Below are 21,383 nucleotides of genomic sequence, written 5' to 3'. Positions count from 1 at the left end.
GACCTTCCCACCAGGCCAGGGATGATGTCATCGACCTGGACGACCTGCGGCATGGCAGCCTCATTCCCCTGCAAGGGATACAATTTAGCCAAAAATCAGGGGACCGCAGTCTTACCTGGTTCAGTCCACTCCCCTCGAATTTCAGCCTTATTCGCCACCAGGAGGGAAAGGCCCTCTTAACTGTGTGCTTGAACTGGTGCAGGGGGGCCCTAGCACCCCCTGACAGACGGCAGGAGCTCAGAGTCAAGGAAACCCACATAGCGGGACACCTGCAGCAGGACATCAGCCATTGCCTCCTTGTGCAAGTACTTCTACTTAAATTCAGTAGACCTGGAGAAGCTGGAAGCAGAGGAGAAGGAAGAAGGGGATACCCCCCTATTACAGTGCACCTGGATACCCTCCTCCTGCAGAGCCTTTCTGAAAATCTTCAGAAGCTTGTCCTCAGAAATTCTGCTCCCCCATCTGTGCTTGGGAGGGGGAGAGGAAGAGGATGGTGAAGGGGAGCACAGCTCTACAAGTCTCAGCTTCGCAGAGCGCTTCCCCATGACTGCACCAAAGAAACACAGACGGAGGCTTCTCCAACAAACATGCTACATAAGGCACAGAACATTGGAAAAGTGCCCAGGCAACCATATACACAACCAGCCCCATGGAGCCAGGCCAATCGGAGGGCCTGTAGGCAAGTGACAAGCATGAAAGAATAGGGCACATAAGGGATCCCAACCCGAGCCAACTCATCACCTCCACCGGGGTGCGATCAATCCTGGCCAGTTGCAGCCAGATTCCGAGCCACGCCACAGCCAGGAATGCAGGGGCCTGCCCCTGACCGGAGAAGGCCTCCTCAACCACCACCCCCAGCTATGCTGCCGATGGTGGAATAAACTGGGCACCCTTGCCCAACTCAACAGAGGAACCCTGTCCAGCAGGGATACACCGGATAAAACACCCCTATTGCTGAGCAGCCTACAGCCCAGCAGGGGCAGGAATAGTCCTCCCCCCCCCCCCCCGGACCCCCAAGCTATGCCATGGGAGAGCGACAAAATGGAATAGGAGTCCCTGCCGAAAGGAGGAAAAAAGTAACTGTTGTGGGTTGGGGTAGGGGGCTATTATGCAAGGAGGCAGGGCTGAAGGGGGCTGGGGGTGGGCAGGGGAAATAAAATGGAAAAGGGTTTCTTGTGGGAGGTGGGCCACCTCATGTTTGAGTACTGGGACGAGGAAGATTAGACGTGGAACTAATGAAGGCATGTTTTGTGAGCAAATCGATTGGTCATCTGGCTCAATATTTAAACGAATGATTGAATTTTCATCATAAAATGTGTTTCACCTGAGTAAAATTCTCAATGGTGAAGTGTTAGCATTAGTGATGGTCTTTAGAATATGGAAAGAAAAGAAACCTACTTCCCCATAATAAAGGTGGTGATTTTACGGTATATTTTGCAAATACTAGAGCTCAAATAGTTTGCATGCAGCTGTCTTTGCTAGCTGCAAACAAACGTGTCTCTAGAGCAGGCATGAGTAATAAAAAAGTGGCCCATCACTGCAACACATGACAGAAGTGTGCATAGCCACACATTGCAAATGCATGTCCAAAAATAAACATACATTTGCAATGATCGCTAATCGTTGTGTTCTGCATGCACTGGCTATTTGCTTCGCTTCGAAATTTGCGGGCTTTAAAACGTCGTTCCGACCTCCACCCCTTACACATAAGGAGTTAGATGTGCCACTATTTAGCACAGCCGTATGGTTTGTGTTCTTATCCAGAGGCATTGTCACTTGAAAATGAATAAGTGATTTTCACCGGACCTTGATTTTATGATCGATACATGGAAGGTTTATCTGCACGAGATGCTGGAGGCCTGTGATGCACTTTGTTTCCAATTCTCGGCAAAGATTGTGGACTCTCTGTGCGATGTCATTTTAACAATGAAATCAAATCTGCTTTTGGTATCCGAGTATAGCTCAGGGGCAACGTGCTTGCCTTGTAAGCAAGATGCCATGAGCTATTGCATTTTACTTCCTGCTATGTAGGAAACATTTGGTTCTGAGCCCAGGGGTGAAAAGTCACCACTCAAAGTCCAGTGAGAAAAGAACTATTCATTTTTTTTTTTTATTCGATTTGTGAGGAGTCTGCGCCCGGAAGAGGGGGACCCATGGGTGAAGCCATCACCCAACATAGATTTGGAAAAGAAACTGTTTGTTTGTTCTTGAATAAATAGACTTTTTATTGAAAAGAGACTTAAGCATCGAGGAACCTGATAGCTGTAACGGAAGTATAGGCTCGGGCTGAGAAAGCTCTTGTGTGTGCTGTGCTCCAAGGACCCACCTTGTTCTGTGCTGAAAACGTGGGTAAGGTAGACCCCTGGCAATCACATCCTGACTTATTATTTGTGAACACTTCTTTATTGAAAACCCTATCCCACACTTTCTATAATTAGTTGGTAATAGTTTATTTTTAGTATAGGCCTTTTTTACTTTGACAAGAAGCCACAAGGACTGCTTTATTTTTCTTTTGATGGCCGATGCTTGCTCCCATCTTAGAGTTAGATTAGGTGTGTTTACACCCTGCATTTATTGTTTAAAAAAGCACCCTTGAATTGTGATCCCTTGTGTCTGTCTTTACTGTAGCCACCATGTGTTCCTTATATATGGTGTCAGAAGTGGGATTTGATTCAACTGATAAAAATTGAGAAGTGGGATTTGATTCAACTGATAAAAATTGAAACCTATGCTAATAATTGTGTTTGCACCAGAAGGGGAAAATAAAATAGTTGATCTCCCAGGTTCTGATCACGTATCGACCTTAAAAGATGTGCTGTTCTCTCAGTTACATATTAATCTAGTCAACAGGATCTGTTCTTAAGATTAAAGTCTTACTAAATACCCTGCAACTCTCATTCTAACATACAATGTGGGACCAAAAAATCTGACCAGTCTTTTCTTTCATCAGACCCAGTGCTCTAAATCCTCCTCCCTCTGAGCCTTTTTCTTTTCCATGGTATTCATCGGTGGCGGGACCATCCGGTTTAAAACCTAATCTATCCCAGTCCTCTCCTTTGACAGACTCAGAATCAAACGACTCTGAAGATTTTGAAACCTTATACAAAGGGGTAGAGAATTGTTTTTTTTCTGATTCAGACACCACAGAGGGAACCCTTACACCACAGGAAGAAATGGCCGATCTAGCCAATATTGCCCAATTGGCAGCCCATCAGATACAAGCCAAAAACAGACTCCAGGAAAATCTAACTAGACTAACTGAATTGCAAGTACGGCCGTTACTACCACAAGGCGTACTTCAACCATATCTGGAAGGCCAGGATTTGGGAAATGCTTTCCTAAACATTGAACGCCTGGCCGAACAACTTGGGTGGGGAGAGAACCTTAAGAAATGCTATTTGGGACCCTGGCTAAAAGGGTAACGCCAAACTTCTTATCAACTACTCAATCTTGCACAGGAAGTCTCCTTTCTATTTATCATGGAAGGCTTGTTGAAAAGAGTAGGGCAAACCTGCAATTTTTATCGACAGAAATCACGAGCCATTAGGTTGAACCTGGGAGAAACTCCTTTGGGGATGGGCGAACGGATCAAAAACACAGTAACCCTATGGACTAATAATAAAACTCTAGAAGAACTGACTGAGATGATTAGAACAATGTAAAAATTCCTTACCCCTTTTTTGCAAAAATATGTCCTTCAATTAAATCGACCTGACCTAGCCATGGCCATTGAGACTGCGCAAAACCACGCAGATGCTCTAAATACTTCCAGCCAGTCCATCGATGGGAAGATCAAAGAGATCATAAACCCATCCATCACCCTATATGCCTGGGAATAGATATACAAGGGGGGTCATATAGAGTCAAGCAAGGGGTGCCTTGAGAAAGAGTTGAGATAAAGAAACCTGATCCAAGACCTAAAGATGAAAGTAGAAGAGAGGAATTAAAAGGAAGCAAATCACCACCTCTGGTCTGTTTTTTCTGTAGAGAGATCGGACATCTAGCTGGACACTGTCCAAAGTATATAAAAGACTCGCCTATGGAAATAGGCTGCTTGAAGGATGAAGAGTGGGGGAAAAAGCAGAGGACGAGCTAGTGACCTTTAGCATCTGCTTATGTCAAGCTCCTAACGAGCTCACCTCTGAAAAGGCTTGGGTAAATGGTGAAAATGTAAAGGCCTTAATTGACTCGGGTAGTAAACAGACCGCTATACGGGCCGATTTAGTTACACCACAGGACCTAAACCACGCAACCCTAGTCTGAATAACTTGTGTACATGGGGATAACGAAATCTATCCCAAGATACCAGTACACATAGAAATCTAGGGCAAGACTTGTAAAATACCATCAGCCATAATCCCAGGGCTCCCTGAGGAAGTTATTCTGGGTTGAGACTTCCCCATCTTCTCTACCCTCCGACAGGAATCTCCACCATCCTTCAGAGACTTTCTGCCTCAAAGGTCCTGGCAGGAATGTCGCAACTCCCAAAACTCCCCAATATCTGATTGGGAAAATTTAAAACCCATGAAGCCCAAGACGGCCTGTGAAACCAAATCCGTTGGTTATTGTAGAGAGTCCGATAACATCGCTTCCCCTGTACCCATGGAAACCAATCAGTGGAATATGCGAGAGTGCCTGGACATCTTTCACCCCTGTTCTTTGGCCAGTCTTCACGACAGGAAATCTAACCAAAAAACGGGTATATCCACCTCACATAGGGGAAGGAAATGTGAGAAACCCGTCAGTGTCTCCCCAGTTAGTCCCTGCGGATCTGTCATCCAGGGGGCCAGGACACAGCCATTGATATTGGATCCAGTTCCTGGGGGTGGGCCAGTGAAGGAGGATCACCTGGATGGGGGTCCTTGGGGAGTGGGACACCAACGGGAGATATGCGGTATCCCCCTTCTTTCAACATCTTTTCTCATCCTACCAGATAGGATATTCCAAAACACTACCCCCCTTTTTTCGACCCAAACACTTTCGCGCAACACGAAATACAACTGACTAACACCAGAGCGGTTTACCTGACATGTCTCAATACAAGGGTCAGGTAAAGTCGGACAATTGACCAGAATTACACACACCTGACTGCCCTTTCCCTTCCCCACAGGGAAAAAAGGTGGACCTCCAGAGCAAAAGACGAGCAAGGCAGACTGCACGACAAGAGAGCTAACTCGGCACAGCAGTTCAAGAGAAGGCGAAAGACGACGCATACCGAAAGGGTGAAAAGGAGAGCAGCAACCTTGCCCTTTCCGACCAAGGCCCGTGAAACCTCCGTAGATGGAAACATAAGACTGAGAACAATAGCCAGAGTGTATGGCAGCAGGTGTCAACGGTACACAAGACACTCCTCCGCTGATTACCAAGTCGGGGAGAGAGGCATATCTCAGTGGTACCAACCTTGACTCCAAGGAGAAAAAAAGCCAAGCGGTTCATCACAGCCGGTGCGTCGAGGGGAGTGTCGATATGAAACCGAACTGTGTAGACCGAAAAGTAACGGGCGGCTATTGTGAACTTTGAAAACGATAAAGATATTATTGGTGAAAAAGGGGGAAAACCTGCAACAGAGTAGTACGGCAGGACGTGGGTGGTCACGCAGGAATCTCTGGGTGATTACCCAATGGTAGAGACTACCATAACCAAAAGGCCTTGGGAAAAGGTGAGAAGAGGTCAAAGTGGTCATTCAGAGGTCTTGTAAAATCCTTTGTACCGTCGAAAGTCTTAGACCGACAAATGATTGCGAAGCTAAGGGAAATTAATACCGCTTGGTGAAATGAGCGCATGAACAGTGTATCGCAAAGGTTGGCAAGAGTGAACCCGGCGGAGGGATGCTAACAAAAAGGGCTGGAGACAAAAGTCCCCAAATACAGTGAATTGTTTGTGGAATTTGGCGAGAGTGGTCCCGGCAGAGGGAAGCCAACAATCGGGGCAAAGCCCGAAGAACTGTTTGAAAAAGACATTAAGATTTATGCAAGCAAGAAGTATTGGAAGACCGTGGCAAGTGAATTTTCCCCCTTGTCAGTTGAGTCCGAGCCCGGTCGAGGGAGATCCAGGGATGAAAAGTCACCACCAAAAGTCCAGTGAGAAAAGAACCATTAATTTGTTTTGTTCAATACGATTCATGAGGAGTCTGCGTCCAGAAAATGGGGACCCAGGCATGAGGCCATCCCCCAACGTAGATGTGGAAAAGGAGCGGTTTGATTGATTGTTCTTGAATACATCAGGCCTCAAAGGCAAGAGACTTTTTATTGAAAAGAGACTTAACCATCGAAGAACCCGATAGCTGTAATGGGACCTTTGGCTTTTGCTGAGAAAGCTCAAGCATGTGCTGTGCTCCAAGGTCCCACCTTGTCCCTGTAACGCTCACCTGGTATCCACGGGGACATCACTCAGCCTGTTCTGACATCTTACGACCTCAAACCCTTCCCTGGAGTCTACTCGACTGGAGACTGGGCCTGAAACACAGGATTGGTAGAGTTTAACTCCCTATTGTCTCTGTGTGCTTGAACCCCTTCTTCCCCGGGTTCCAACCCTTCCCTATGATCCACAGCTCACCTTGGAAAGTGTGCTCTCCGTCCTGCTTTCAGCGCAGGGGCGCGTTGATTGATGCAGGCTCGTTGCTGCCTAGTTACTTCACTGGCAAGAGTCCGACAGGTAAGTATAAAGAGTCTTTTGAACAGTTCTCTAACTTCGTTCCTTTGCTTCCTTAGATGATGGCCGGCGTCCGGGGATGGTGACGTGCTGCTGAGATGAGTAGCGCTGAAGGTGATTGAGAGCGCGATGTGACCCTTTCGTATTTGTATTGACCTGAGTTATTTTTCGGTGTCTTTTAGGTGCCGCGACGTTTTCAGCGTGGATGCCGGTTATGAAGAAGAAATGCGGTGAGTAAGCGCGGTATGCGGCGCCTCTAGATGTTTCCACGCTAACCTGGAGTGTCTTTTCCCTCTTGCAGATGGATGAGAAGTTCCGGAGACAGAGTTCCCCCAGAGCGGCTGGGATTCAGGTAAGCGTTTGAAGCTCGTACAGTCTTTAAAAATAAGCGAAGATTTGCTGAATGCTTGCTAATGCCTTTTTTCTGTTCTTTTCCCTTTTCCTTAGGAAGCAGCGTTTCGGGATGGGAATGACATCGCCGAAGATGCCCGCAGAACAGAAGAAGCGTTGAATGATAGGCAGAAGCACCGCAAGGTAAGGCTGTTCCTAACGGTCTTCTTGTTCTTGCAAGAGCTGAGCGCAGAAGAAAGATGCAGGCCTACTGGAGACCGATCCGAACACGGTGAGTGTCACGCTGCAGGTGCAGAAAGCACAAAGCATGTTTCTCAGTCTGGGTGTGGCTTAAATAGTCTCTGGGTATCCCAGGTTTCTCTGGGCTGAACCACACACAAAAGACTAGACTGCACATGCAGTTCTGGGAACCGAAATATGTGGGGGCATCCATCTTGTCTTCATCAATGCACTACAAGTCCAATCCCCAATGCTATTCTATGGAAGTGAGCGAGTCTGGTGCCACAAGCACCAAGTGTGACTCCAAGTGGGTCTTTGGAGGGAAGGGGAGGCCCTTGAGGGCCATGTAGGTGATCATGGCCTGGCTCCAGCCTGACATCTTGGAGCGCTGGGGACATGAGGGGCAGGAATCATGACAGCCCTGTGCTGAAAACGTGAGGAAGGAAGACCCCTGGCAATCACATCCTGACGTATCATTTGTGATCCCTTTCTTCTTTTTTGAAAACCCTATCCCTCACTCTTTCTATAATTAGTTGTAAGGATTTGGCAATAGTTATTTTTTAGTATATGCCTTTTTACTTTGACAAGATGTAACAAGGGCTGCCTTGGTTTTCATTTCATGGTCAAAGCTTGATCATACACCCTTGTATTCTGATCACTTGTTTCTGTGTTTACTGGTGCCACCATGTGTTCCTTAAAATATGCATAGACACACATGCACACACATTTTGAAGTGCTCCCAAGATGTGGGTTTGTGGTATCCTAAATTCAGAGGTTCTTGCCCAGATAAAGGGGCTATGATATTGGTACTTTGGCTGACCTTTACAGAGGTTCTCTCTTGGTACCTTGTGTTAATTGGTCCATCTTCTGGAGATGCTGGGGTGGCACTGAAGTGAATGTCATCTTCAGGAGATATTTTGGGGGGAGGCTCTTTGTATCTGATGCCCTGTTGGTGCCAGGTTATGTCAATGCTGTTGCGACTATCCCCTGCCAGGCCATCCTGATAGAAGAAGAGTTCCTGGGGTACTCTGCAGTCCACCCTTGTGTCCATTATCCTTTGGCCATGCAGTGGTTGGTGACCACATTTGAAGTTTTGTTGGTGAATGTCAGGCTGTAGAAGAGTGATCTGTAGACGAGAAGGACATTAGTGAAGAGGTGTTCGAAACTGAGAAGTTTAGGGCATGTTATTCACAGTTCGGGATGTTGCTGACTGTCGGTGTTGAGACGTTGAAGGAATCTGTTTGGAACAGTGCTATCCCTTCTCCTTTCTTATTGACATATTTAGTGCATACATCTCATAGCCTGGCATGTTTTCCTGAATAATTGTCGATTTATCATTATAGCCAATTTTCTGTGATGAAAATTAGACCTGTAGGGTCCTTGGAGAGGAGATCAAATATGTTTGAGCCGTGTTTGACCGAATGAGCGTGGAATTTGCTGCCAAGCCGTACTTTGTGGATTGTGTGTAGGCCTTTTAAAATTTTCTGTGGTTTCCTTGGCACGTGACTGCTCCACAGTTAAAACATGGCTAATAACTAATCCGTGTTCTAAATGTGAATAATATATATATTTGATCAGCTTTAGTAACAATTAGGTTATCACATTTGAGCATGATTCAGGGTGTTATCTTTTGTACATATGTGAAGTGACCTCTTGTGAGTTCATCACTGTAAAATGCCACTGAAAACTCTTCTCGTAATGTCCTGGGCTGTGCAATGTCACTTCCTCTACCACTTACCCTGGATTTTAGGAGTTTTTGTCCCTGAAAACATCTCATCTGTGCTACAGTCTTCTGAAGCCCACGTGACATGTATTATGCAGCAAGGCGCTCATATCTGAAGCCGAACGCGCCACAAGTGTTCTCTTCGGCTGTGAATGTTTGCACCGCGGTGTTCATTATTGTAAGCAGCCTTTATAACCTCATTTTATGATGCTTTTCCCTAGATCTCAATCTGAATGAGTCTGTTCGCCTCGTGGGCGGACGTTCCAAGTGTGATGGACATGTGGAGCTACTTCAAGAAGCGAGATGGGGACTTCTATGCTCTTCTGCTCTGCAACCAAAGAAAGCCCACGTTCTCTGCAAACAGGCATGTGAATAAGAAAACATATAGTTTATGAATGCCTTTTATTTAACCCTATAATCTAACAGCCTGTTTTACAGTTTCAATTCCCACTGGATCTTTTGCAAAATCCCAACCCCTGGTGTGCAGAAAAAAGAGGATCTTAGACACTAAATCATTGACTGGAGGTAGTGGTATCTGTTATTAGGCTTGTTTTGCTCTAATTGCATGTCTGTGTACAAACCCAGCTCTCCAAAGGTGAAGTGACAGGGGCAGATTGGTGCCACTTCGTCGGGCACCTTGGATTGCCTTTTTAATGAACCAACCAAGTATCCGACATGATGGAAGCGCAAATTACTTTATAACATCAAGGTAATTGCTATTGGGCTCATGTCTCCTGGTTAGGACAGAAGGAGCTTCTTTTATTTATGAACGTCCAGGAGATTGGGGCATTGTGGATGCTGGCAGAGAGTGTGTTCAACAGCTGGGGTCCTTGAATCGAAAAGCAAAATAACAATTGATTCACTGGGGGGAGGGAGGGGTTTAATGCACAACCATGTAGAGTTGTTTTACAAAAGTTCCCTGTAACCTGTCGATAATCCTAATAAGATGCAGAAAATGTAGCACCCACAAAATATTCGAACAGCTTGCCGAGTGATTGGCAGTGGCATTGGGGTGTTTTGTTGGCAGACGTGTGTAAATTAAGCTCCCAATGAATCCCTACAAACGTATCACTGTCTACAAATGAAGCCCAGTAGCATGAAGCTGAGGGGCCGAGTTGTGAAGGGAGTGCTGTGACAAGTGCAACTTAGCAATTTAGCAAGTCCCATTAACTGGTGGAAATGTGAAGGCAGAACCTCTAGGCTCTTCAGAGAAAAGTGAGGGCTCCATCATTGCCTGGAACTGTTGGAAGGAGGCCACACCACAGGTATGTAGGCAGAAGGGATCGCGGTCTAATGTTCTCCCTGGAATAACTCACAGAGGATAACTCTGCCGCTGACTTGATCACATTGAAATAAGAGCAGGAGATGACCACAAGGGTTTGTCAAAGTGATTCGGGGAGCACCAGTAAACGTGGAGGTGATGGTGTCTAGGGTGACAGCTGTACCAGTAATGAGAAGAAAATTGTGAGTCTTCCCCAGCCTCCACATGGATTATTTTAGTCCCAGCAAAGCCCATTGGTGGCTTGAGCAGAGGCTGTACGGGCACTCTGAATAAAATTGTGATTTGCATGCACTCTGAACAACATTTGCTGATGTGTGCACTGATTGGCTGCATGGATTAAGATTATGACCCAGCCTGAAACTATAGCTGGAGGGTGTTAAGCAAACAATGACATGTGAAACAGGCTACTGAATTATTAGTGAAGAGCTACAGGGGAAAGGTGTAAGTGCCACCTCTTCAAAAAATGATCTAATGTCAGACAGAAAATCGTTTATAAAATCTACACAATTGAAAATACACAAATACATGGAAAATGGGCAACCCAGACATAAAAATGCCTGAACACAATCAAATCGGATAGTCAGACATCACCAGTGATGTGAGACTGTGTGAGAAAGCAACACTAAGAAATTCCCTTGTGTCAATGAGTGTGGAGGTTAAGATTGATATTTTCCTACTTAGACAAGACTTTAGGCAGCTCTCACACAGAGTTGGGCAACCATAAAACAAGATTGCAAAAAATGGAAACCACAGTTAGAAAATGTGTCCGACTTGGTGGTGGCTGCTCTGAATATTTTTCGCTGATTTCTTCTAGACAGAGTGGAAGACAGGGGGGGTTGTTCCCATCACTAAAAACATCTGGATGGTGGGCCTACCAGAGAACCAAAAAGGCATAGATCTAACATATTGCATTAAAAATATGCTAGTACAATAAAAATTGAATGGGGGAAATTTCTTAGGCTTTACGCCAGAGAAGGTACATAGAGCTTGGACTAGAAGGCCCTCGCCAGGTACCCAGAGCAAAAATACTAAATTATAAAGATAGCGAAGGGGCATTTTTCTTCTCTAGACATGGGGGTCGTATCAAAGGTGGGAACTCTAACTTTGTGAAACTTCCTGATTATGCAGTTTGCATCCAAAATTGAGGATATCCTTTAAACCGATAACACTTCTGCAAATACAAATCAGGTATGTATTGATGTTTCCTTCTAAGCTCAAGATTATTTGTAATGTCAAGGTACTTTTCTTTGACACTTCTAAGGAAGTAAAATCTTGGCTGGAGGCACAAGAGTTGTCGGCATGGATCACACCACCAACAGGTTTGGAACCCCGTGGAACCATCTGTAGAAAGAATGAAAATATGTCATTGGAGTTTGGTAAACATGACACAGCCCAAGCTGGAGAAGATTACTCAAAACCGCAGGAACCCACGTATAACCTTTTAACATCGTGAAAATGGGAATCATGTTGTGAAGAACACTTATTAGAATTGCATACAGAGAATCATTGTTAATACTTTTACAAAATGTAGAAGTAATAATAATGTAGGCTGACCTCTTCTACACTAATACGAAGAATAATATCTGTTTATTTATAGTACACTGAAGGAACAATGGAAAATAGTATTTTCTTTCATACCGTACACACGTGACTCATCAATAGATTGGACTGTGTCCCTTCCCGCTACAAACGAGTGTAACACTTGACCCTCAGTGCACCTTGTGAAGTCTTCTTCGGCTGAAGGATCCGTCTAAGTCATGCATGCGCTACCCCAAATGTGCAAGAGATGTGGAGCATAGACGGCTTTATGCTGTTGAGCAAACCATGTTGTTAATGTTACTAGTACCCGGCGAGGGTCAATCAGAATGTAACAAACATTCTGATTGGCCGTTGCCAGGGCTTTGACCGACTGGGAATCTCTCGGCCGGGATTCCTTTCCTTTGTTCCCAGCAGGGGGTGTGGCAGCCCCTCAGCCAATGAGGAGGCTCAAAACGGGGCAATCCCCACTCCGAGCCTCCACACAGCTGGAGGCTGCCATCTTCCCCCGCCGGCGGTTCAGGTAAGTATTTTCCTTCTTCCTCCCCCCTCCCCTGCAAACAATACCCTCACTGCCCTCACAACCCCACTTACCTTCTTTTTTGTCATTTTTCTGGAGAAACTTCTGTACCCAGTGCGTCCGCTCCCGATGGCTGCCATGGAAAGGGAAAACAGACTCTGTTTTCCCTTTCGCGGTGGCCATTTTCTTTGCCATTTTTTTTTCTATTCGGAAATGCCACTGCATTTTGGAACAAAAAAAATGCTATTAGTACCCCTGTCTTGCGGGCCGGGGTACTAAAAGCAATAAGCCCCTCACCGCGGGACTGCAGGGCATCAGCTGACTTGGTAATGCAACCGCGGCTCAGGGCTTATTGCTTAAACAGTTTTCTTGAATATTACTGTTTGGGAGAACCAGAGAAGGAAGATTATTAGAGGTTATGTCTCATTCCATGATACTCTGATGTTTTAACCACTCTGACGGTTATAAAACACAATATAGTTGTTGCTGACAGAAAATATCATCACCCATTAATGTCATGTCTTGACTAGGGGTGGGTGAAGTTGTAATCAATGTAAAGTGCAGAATTTGCACTGGATTCTGTCCGTTCCACAAAATCAGCATTACGGTTTTGCCCCCACTGAAATACCATCCCGTTTTGTGCAGAGCATGGTCATTTGTTTCGATGTTGTTTTCGTGTAGCGAGAAGAGAAACATTGCAGCATTCTTTTTTTTTTTTCCCTTTCAGTGCTAGTTTCATGCAGTGACACGAGAAACTTTTGAACCATTCTAGTTTCACGCAGTGCCACGAGAAACTGTGTGGTTTTTCATGCTAGTTTCAAGCAGATATACTAGATATTTTGTACATGGCTTTTGCGATCGGTGCTAGTTTCATGCAGCGACATGAGAAACATTCTGCAGTTCAGTTTTGACACATACATATACAAAAGGAACACAGTCAGTTCAACAAACAGTTCTTCTCATCCCCCATAACGTATCAAAAATACATTGTATTCAATGGATCATAAAACATGTTAAAACTCACCACTTAAACATTTACAGAAAATTAATAGAAAAACAAATGACACAAAAGGACCTACTAAATCAATAATAATCGCAGTTTTCTGAATACCAAGGTGGATCAGATTTGGATACCCCTGTGTATACTCAATACAACCACTAAGGGTAACCTGTATTTAGTGTATAGAAATTGTTTCAGAAAAACACCCAAGTCTTCAAGTAGTCTTGGGAAAATGCCTCGACATGTTTCAGTTTTTGTCCATAGGTGTAGAACTTTCATCAGGAGGATTTCCAGTTAGATCACTTCCAAAAACCATACAGAATCTCATATTCTGGTAACATAACCAGTCTGTGTTATACAGAAGATCTGTTGAGAGACAAGTATATGTACCCAAATTTAGGTATACAATAATTTCTATAAAAACAGTGTCAATCTGTATCAAACAAAAGTCGATGCATTTGTCATTACCTTTGTTTGTAGTAGTCAACGTCTGGATACTGAATTCATGTGTAAGCAGATTGCCACATTCATCCATGGATTAGTCTTTCCATTTAGAGAATAATCTCATCTAGAAAGGATGTGTATCAAGAATCAGACCAATATCCAGGGGCCAAGATTCTGAGTGTTCAATTCACAATCAAATTAAAATTGCATCCAGCAGCAGTGAACAAAACACAATGGCGACCATAAAAAGAGAAATGTTTTAATAGTCACCGTGGGGTCCATGTATAGACCAAACTAAAGTTATGAGATGGTTATCTAGTGTGGTTTGTCTTTTATCCATTTGGAAACTAAAGAAAGTATCAATCTGTCAAAAGGCCAATGTGTTTAGCACCAGAAACACCAAAAACACCGGTCTATACCACTTATGTGTTCAATTGAGGCCACAAAATTCAGGCCACAAAAATTAATAACGACATCAGCCATCTCAGGACAATCAATAGTATGGCGAGCATATAAAATTTCAGAATTTGGAAGAGTGCCTTTTAAGGTGAGAGCTGCAGCAGATGTACAAATATTGCTGATTTTGAAAAACAAACTCCACCCGGATCTCAATTCGTCCTAATCAGATTATAGTAGTAGGCTGCGTGTTAGACTAACGGTCAACAACCCAGATGGCACGTGAAACTTTGTGCTGCTCTTTTGAATTTGTGTGCGGTTTGCATGACGGCATGAGAAACTTTGCACAGCACTTTTCATTTCATGTGGCTCCACAAGAAACATTGCAACACCCTTTGCGATGCATGGGGGTGGCAGACCAGCAGATGGGGATGAAGTGGAATGAAATCGGACGAATTCCGCATCTGCGGCTGGCGGAACAGAACTTAACAATTTCCCCCAGCCCTAGTTATGAAATGGAATGTTCATGTGTTTGGGGACTACATTACGTGATTCATGGCAAGAGAATTTCTGAGGAAAAATCGAATTGCACTAGTGCTCTTTCAGGAAATAATCTTGATAGAGACAGCCAGAGCAAATTGATTAAATTATAGTGAGGTACAGGCTACAGAATGGGTTTCTCATCAAACTCTAGAGAAGCAGCAACTTGGATCTGAAGGGACAGCCCAATTGTAATTGACAAAACACACTGTGATAAGGAAGGGTGGAAAAGTGGGAAGATGGAAAGGGCCTTCTGTATTCTTGGTTAACACTTATGCGCCAAACATTGACTCCTTCCCTATGGTTTTGACTCTTGGAATCCCATAAAGAGATGCCATTTGGTTATGGGGTTAGTTTAATTGCATGAAAAATCCAGACCTGCAAAGATTGCACCCCAGGACCATGCAAAAATCCAAGTGACTAGATCACTGAATGTGATTTCTGAAAAATTAGATCTTCCTATGAGTGAAGAAATTGTAATCCTCACAGTAGATGATATTTATATTACTCGCAACCACATAAGGTATTCACTCACATAGATTATTTGTTCACAGGACCTCAGAACATGCACTACATTTATGTGATAAAAAACTTGTTGGAATCCTTTGTGACCATGCAGCATTGATGGCAGTGCAGACTGAAAAAATATTGTCCCCATACTAACTTGATCACTCAGACCAGAAGCACAATATGATGTTGAATATCATACTGACTTTGTTGATAAGATAAGACTTTATATTGAAACAAATGGACACAGTATAAAGGATGAGTGTTTTGGGACCCATCTAAAGTGATAGTGTATGGTACATGTATGTCCTCTACACATGGAATTCACAATGTGTTGAGAATAAACTTGGTTGAAACAGGATTAAAAATATCCGAGATCGAGGGGGTGGATGGTGGTGCAATGGGAAATGAAAACTGAGCTGACAAACTTGAGGAGAGGATGCTTACACTCATGGACAAACGGGATAGATATGATCATGCTACATACATTCTGCAACTTCATAAACATGGGGATATAGCAAGAAGGATGTTGATGTGCTTGATAAATCATGATCAGACACACAATACTACTATAGAAATACAGAACAAAACCAATGATATGGTCTATACACAAATACAAATTAGCAGCACTTATGACATTTTAATGAGAAATGTTACATTGGATGTGCTTTGCAGTCACTCCAAAACATTTAAGACAACCCGATGTAGATAACTCAACTGAAACTCATTGTGGAGCAACCACTACGGTTGGATTGCCACTGAGATATCAGTGGCAATATTGAAACTTCCAAACTCAAAGACTCTGATAACTGATGGGCTTCTGGTAGAATACTTTAAAACATATGGGGTTGCACTGGTGGACAAACTTCTAAGAGCTATATGGATTTGTATTAAAGGGGAAAACTGCCAGTGATCATTAGAGAAGCAATCATAGTGGCAATACCATAACCCTGGAAAGATGGTTAAACTGAGGCGAATTTGGACCAATTTCAGTACTTAATTATGATTTAAAAAATGCTTAGTGGCATTACACCAAACTGACTTCACACAATTATATCCCAATTAGTACACCTGGACAAGGAGAAGGTTCTACTGGAGAGACATATGTTGCAAATATATGATGGTCACATCATATTTGCTGAAATGAACGACTGCTGAAAACTATTCATTTCCATCTATAGACAATATTAAAGAATTTCATTGACTTGGCTGGATCTGCCCATTTGACTACTTGGTTAAATACAATAATGGTGATAGACTATTATGATGGATCTGACTGTTGTATACCGCCACAGTGGCTAGGGTGAGGACAGGATGAGTAATACTGGAAGAGAGGGATTTTGAATCCAGAAGAAGTCAAGGATGCCATCTCTCGACACTGTTATTTCCCTAATTGATTGAACCATTAGCGTGTCTCCTGAGGCACGATGTTCATGAGGTGGGATTAATGGTGAAAGGTAAAAGAAACCTAATATCTCTGGATGCACCAAAACTAATGTTGGTTCTAGTCTTCAGATCTTTGGTAAATTATCCAGAATACACATTCGCTGGTAGAAATTAATATTATATTCCCACTGCCAGCAATGGCCAAAGTGGAAGACATGACCTTGCCAAAACGTCTTGTAAAGTGGTCTACAGCTTCATTTACATATTAAGACTCATGGGTATATTGTGATTACCATGAGAACATAATTATTACCAGTTGATCATAATTACTGCCGACCAGAATTGGAAAAATTGACTACATTTTGTAACATGCTTCCTTTATCATTGATGGCCAGAGTTGCATTGCCTAAAATGGTGGTACTGCCCAAAGTGCTGTACTAATTTATGAATCGCCCATTTAACATCCCTAAAAGGCTCTTTGACATACCCAATAAAATTATAAAGGGTGATAACAAAAGAATACATGGTTTGGAAACGCAAAGGGTCAGTCACAACATTTAAGATAAGCATGCATACTGGGAGTAGACATCAGGATAAAGACTAGCTAACCACTTAATAGATTCTTTGACTTGGTAATGGTTTTTGCAAACAGATAATAGCCATGGCATGGAAAACCCTGAAAGGTCCCAGTGTGGAGCAGCGGGTAATAGACATAATGAATGGACTTGTGCAGAAAAGGGAGTTTTAACACAAACGAGTGAAGAATTGGCAGGGACAGTACGTCTGAATGGAATTTGATAAAGGACAATAATGTATCCATCTAAGGGCAAGCCCTCGAGTCCTCAAAACAAATAATTCCATTTAATTTTGAGATTGAGTGTGTACTTTGTTTTATCAACCAAGCAGTTGGAGACTTAGGCTGTTGTTAATATTGACTATAAACCTAAACGAACAATGACTGGTGATGGCCTTATGAGGAAAGTGCGTTTACACACTTGTTTGTCACATTTTATGTTTTTTTTTGTTTGTTTTATTGACAGAATTCAGTATACCAGTTTCAAGACATGAACAGTGAATACGTTTATAACACAGTTTAATGCCTTGATGGTACTTTAAAAAAAATGTTTATAAAACCAATAGGACACATGCTTCCTTATGTAACATTGTTTTCCATACAAACTGGCCAAAGCAAAAAGTTGTTTATTTTAGAGCAGGTGGCGTTATAACAGTCCACCGCTATCTGGTAGCGGGAATACCAGCAAGTGCACCCACAAACAGAATAATTGTAAGAAAGAGGCCAAGTAAAGCAAACCATCAAAGGTTAGCTGCATTAGAGCAGTCCAGGAGAAATATGATGAAAAATACTCAACTTCAATCCTATAAAGTAACATGCTAACCAATTAGCTTTTTAGTATTTTGGCATACCAAATGGTAACACATTGTTTGTAAGCAGTGAACCCTCCCTCTCTTCCATGCACAATACATTCTATTTTTTTTGTTGTTGATATTATGTCTTCATTATATCGAACTAAAAGATGGTCTACCTGATTGAATAGCTGCTAAAGTACTTCCGACCTTTGGGCTCTTATTACTCAACAGAGCAGTTGGGAAGGCAATATTGGCTACAACTCAGAGGAATACAGATTCAACTGTGAGTCTAGAAATTACTCACCCATAGTATAGGCGATATATTTTGTTGGCCGAAAACCAACCACATCATATGTTCAGTATTATTGTTATAGACTCATGAGCATAACCAAAGAGCGTCCATTTTGTAGGAATAGAATTCGCCATTTTGAGTAACTTTCGCTTTCTTGCGTTTCTGTTCAAACTGCTTTGCTCTAAGTGAATTCTATTTCGTTCTTGCTCATGCATAGAGCAAGGCCACAAGTTACATGTTGAAACACAGCCCAGACAACCCAGACAGCAATGCCACGGTCGCCTCCCTCACAAGTCCTTGGAAGTAAGCAACAAGGCATTTAATCACTACGCAGGTGCCAGCTAGTCTTGCTGGTGCAGCAGAAATGGGAGAAATGAACAATTAATGGCTTGAATTATGCTCTCCTTTGCTCCCTTTTACAGCCCCCCTTCTCTGAGCCTCTGTAGATCGAGTTGACCCCTAGCACACAAATAGAAACTAGAAGATAGTGAGTTCTGGAACGTGTCCCTCCCCTGCATGCAGCTTGCTTGAAAGAACAAGGGCATTATGTTCCCTAAAACAAAGAATGGTGTCTGCACCTCCGAAAATTGCAAACGGTTGCTGAATAGATGTCTGAAGGGTGTCATATTCATCATAATTGTCAATCATCAAAATCATTGCAAAGAAAGATACATTGTGGGCGGTTTTGAATGTGTCATTACTGATTAAGATGAGCCTTCTGCATATATGTAACTGTTGTAGAATGCTCGCTCTCTTGCGTCCCACGAGGTCTGGGTGACACACGTTGCGGGACGTGAGACCCAGTCGGCCGACTGAGACTATTTGCTTTGCAATAAACCCTAGATTTTGGGATTGAACCTCGTGTCTGGCGTATCAATTTGTGTGTGGTGATTGTGCCTTGTTTCTATACGCAAGGGTCCGCTAGGGGCCCCATCACAACCATTGCATAGCTGTGGTTTATATTGATATTTTCGAATGCCATAGTTTCGAATGGCAAAGTTTCATATTAAAATGCATCGAAAACATGCATATGTTTTTTTATGTTTTTTAATAGGGGGGGTCCCCCGCCAACCCACCATTTTTTTTACCCCTTAATACCGATTTTAGTAAAAAAAAAAAAACCTTTACTTACAAGAAAATGCATTTTTTCGAAGCATTTTTTTCGAAACTTTTGTCACTCGAAACTATGTTTTTGAAAAAATGACTGGATACCCATAGCTGTGGATCAACCAGCAAATCAATAATTGGTCTATCTTTACCAGCCGGACCTGTAGCCCCTCTGTATCACCCCCCTAATTGTCTTTCCAAGTGTACCCTTGATAGTCTATCCTTCTGCTACAATCCATATTAGGGTACCGTATTACAATAACCCCTTGTTGTACAGTACTCTATTTCTTCACAGCTAGATTTGTGCTACAGAAACCCAAGACATGGACATACTAAAACACAGACACTTGGTGCCCCTTTAGCAACATGTGCAGTGCAGGGAGAAGGTGCACCAGCAGCTATACACATTCTTATACTGTCTTTTTATTGTGCAAAACTCACTGCAGATTGTATTTGTACTGTACATGTTTTACCAAATATTTGTTGCAAGATGTAGGGGGTAACTTTGGGGGAGGCACTACGAATTGGGAAGAGGGTGGGGACATTCCCTCATAGTTTACATTAATAAATCCGTAAAAATGTTATGGTTATAATGTCAGTGGTAAAACATTGTGCAGATGAAACAGGAAGGGCCTCATAACAGGTTTTGCAGTAATTCAGCAGTCAATTTGACGAATTACCACCAAACTCGATTACTGTTACCGCCAATTGGTCCCACTGATTTAACTGCAGGATTACAAGTGCTGCACTGCTGGAAGGGTGGTGGAAGTCCCCATTTCTGGCATCCAGAAGGATTTTAGTGGAATTTCTGCCAGTGGTAATTCTGCTGTGGTAATTACACCGATTTATGCTGATTTTTGTCTGTAAAATGGCATTTTCACCTCCAGCTTTTTTCTGGAGGTTCTGGCGATTCACTAGGTGCCGTTGCTTCTCCCCAGGTGGGAGCTCTTTCCCATGAGGCTAGGGAAGTGCAGCCACTACCCAATAGTCCCACTAGGGGTGGTTTAATTTGGAAGGACCTCATGGGGATGGACTCCCCTCTGGGAATAAGGACGACCACCAGGGGTACAGCCTGTTGAGCACCATCACATGCCAATGCTCCCTAGCCCGCCTCCATTCCAAACCATTTCCTTGAAGTAGACCAATGAATGACTGTACTACCTGGGATAAATCTAAGACAGAAAGCACTGGTATGAAGAAGAGCACAGACGACATGAGGGTTACTGACTGGGCTAGTACTTGTACAAGGTGGCCCAGAGGAGTCATAAAGATCAAGGTGTCAAAAGAAATGAAGGACTTTCACAATCTGGCAGGGAGGGTCTAGCAATAATGTATATGAAGAGACAATGTACTAAAGAACTTGTCAAGCCCAGCCGAGAGAGGCAACAGGTGTGGAAACCATCCAAAGTAGGAGTTTCCAATCCTGTCAGCAGACCAGAGGAATAGGCAAGAGGAGGATGCAGGCAAATCACTGAGGTAGTTCTCAGTGGATCCAGCTGGAGTGGCCACAAACTCAAAGCAGGAAAAGAGAACCGAGCAGCACAGCACATCATGTAGCCGGCAATGTACTGAGGAAGCAGTGGTGATAAGTCCGTAGTGGCGGAGAGATTGACCCCAGTCCCAGGAAACCTCAGTGGTGTACCAAAGTCCCAAAGAAGGAAATGGGAGGTATGAGAGACCTGGTGGGACACTGGGTGGAAGGGAGGCAAGCTCGAGCGGCTCTCCCCTGCCCCAGTAGTAACAACCTAAATATTGGGAAGAGGGTAGTGTGCATCCGAGGAGGAGAGTATCCTCATCGCAGTGGTAGCCCAAAGCCCACTGACCCCCAGAGATGTGCCTGGGACCCTAGCAATAACAAATCAAGCATCCAAGGAGATCTTTCATGTCGCAATGGCAGCAATAAGCCCACTGATCACCAGAGACTGGTCAGGGACCCTAGCAGTATCGACTCAAGCTTCTGAGGAGAGCTTCCTCACAACAGTGGCAGTCATAGGCTCACTAACCCAACAGATGCTAAAAAGTACAACTGAGGGAGGTTCCCTCACTATAAAGGCAGGCATA

General features: G+C 43.6%; 1 protein-coding gene across 1 annotated transcript in view; it reads left to right on the top strand.

Annotated features, from left to right (window-relative positions):
- Nucleotides 1–21,383, top strand: part of LOC138491215 (scavenger receptor cysteine-rich type 1 protein M130-like) — a 1,027,000-nt gene that overhangs the window by 787,911 nt on the left and 217,706 nt on the right. The window contains exon 5 of the mRNA XM_069617602.1: nt 9,166–9,308. Coding sequence (XP_069473703.1) covers nt 9,166–9,308 — 143 coding nt within the window. The remainder of the gene's footprint in view (nt 1–9,165; nt 9,309–21,383) is intronic.

The sequence above is a fragment of the Ambystoma mexicanum genome, chromosome 10 (assembly GCF_040938575.1).
Source record: "Ambystoma mexicanum isolate Mex_15411 chromosome 10, UKY_AmexF1_1, whole genome shotgun sequence".
NCBI classification, from domain to species: domain Eukaryota; kingdom Metazoa; phylum Chordata; class Amphibia; order Caudata; family Ambystomatidae; genus Ambystoma; species Ambystoma mexicanum.
Note: the sequence above shows the minus strand (reverse complement) of the source record. Positions and strands in the feature narration are given on the sequence as shown.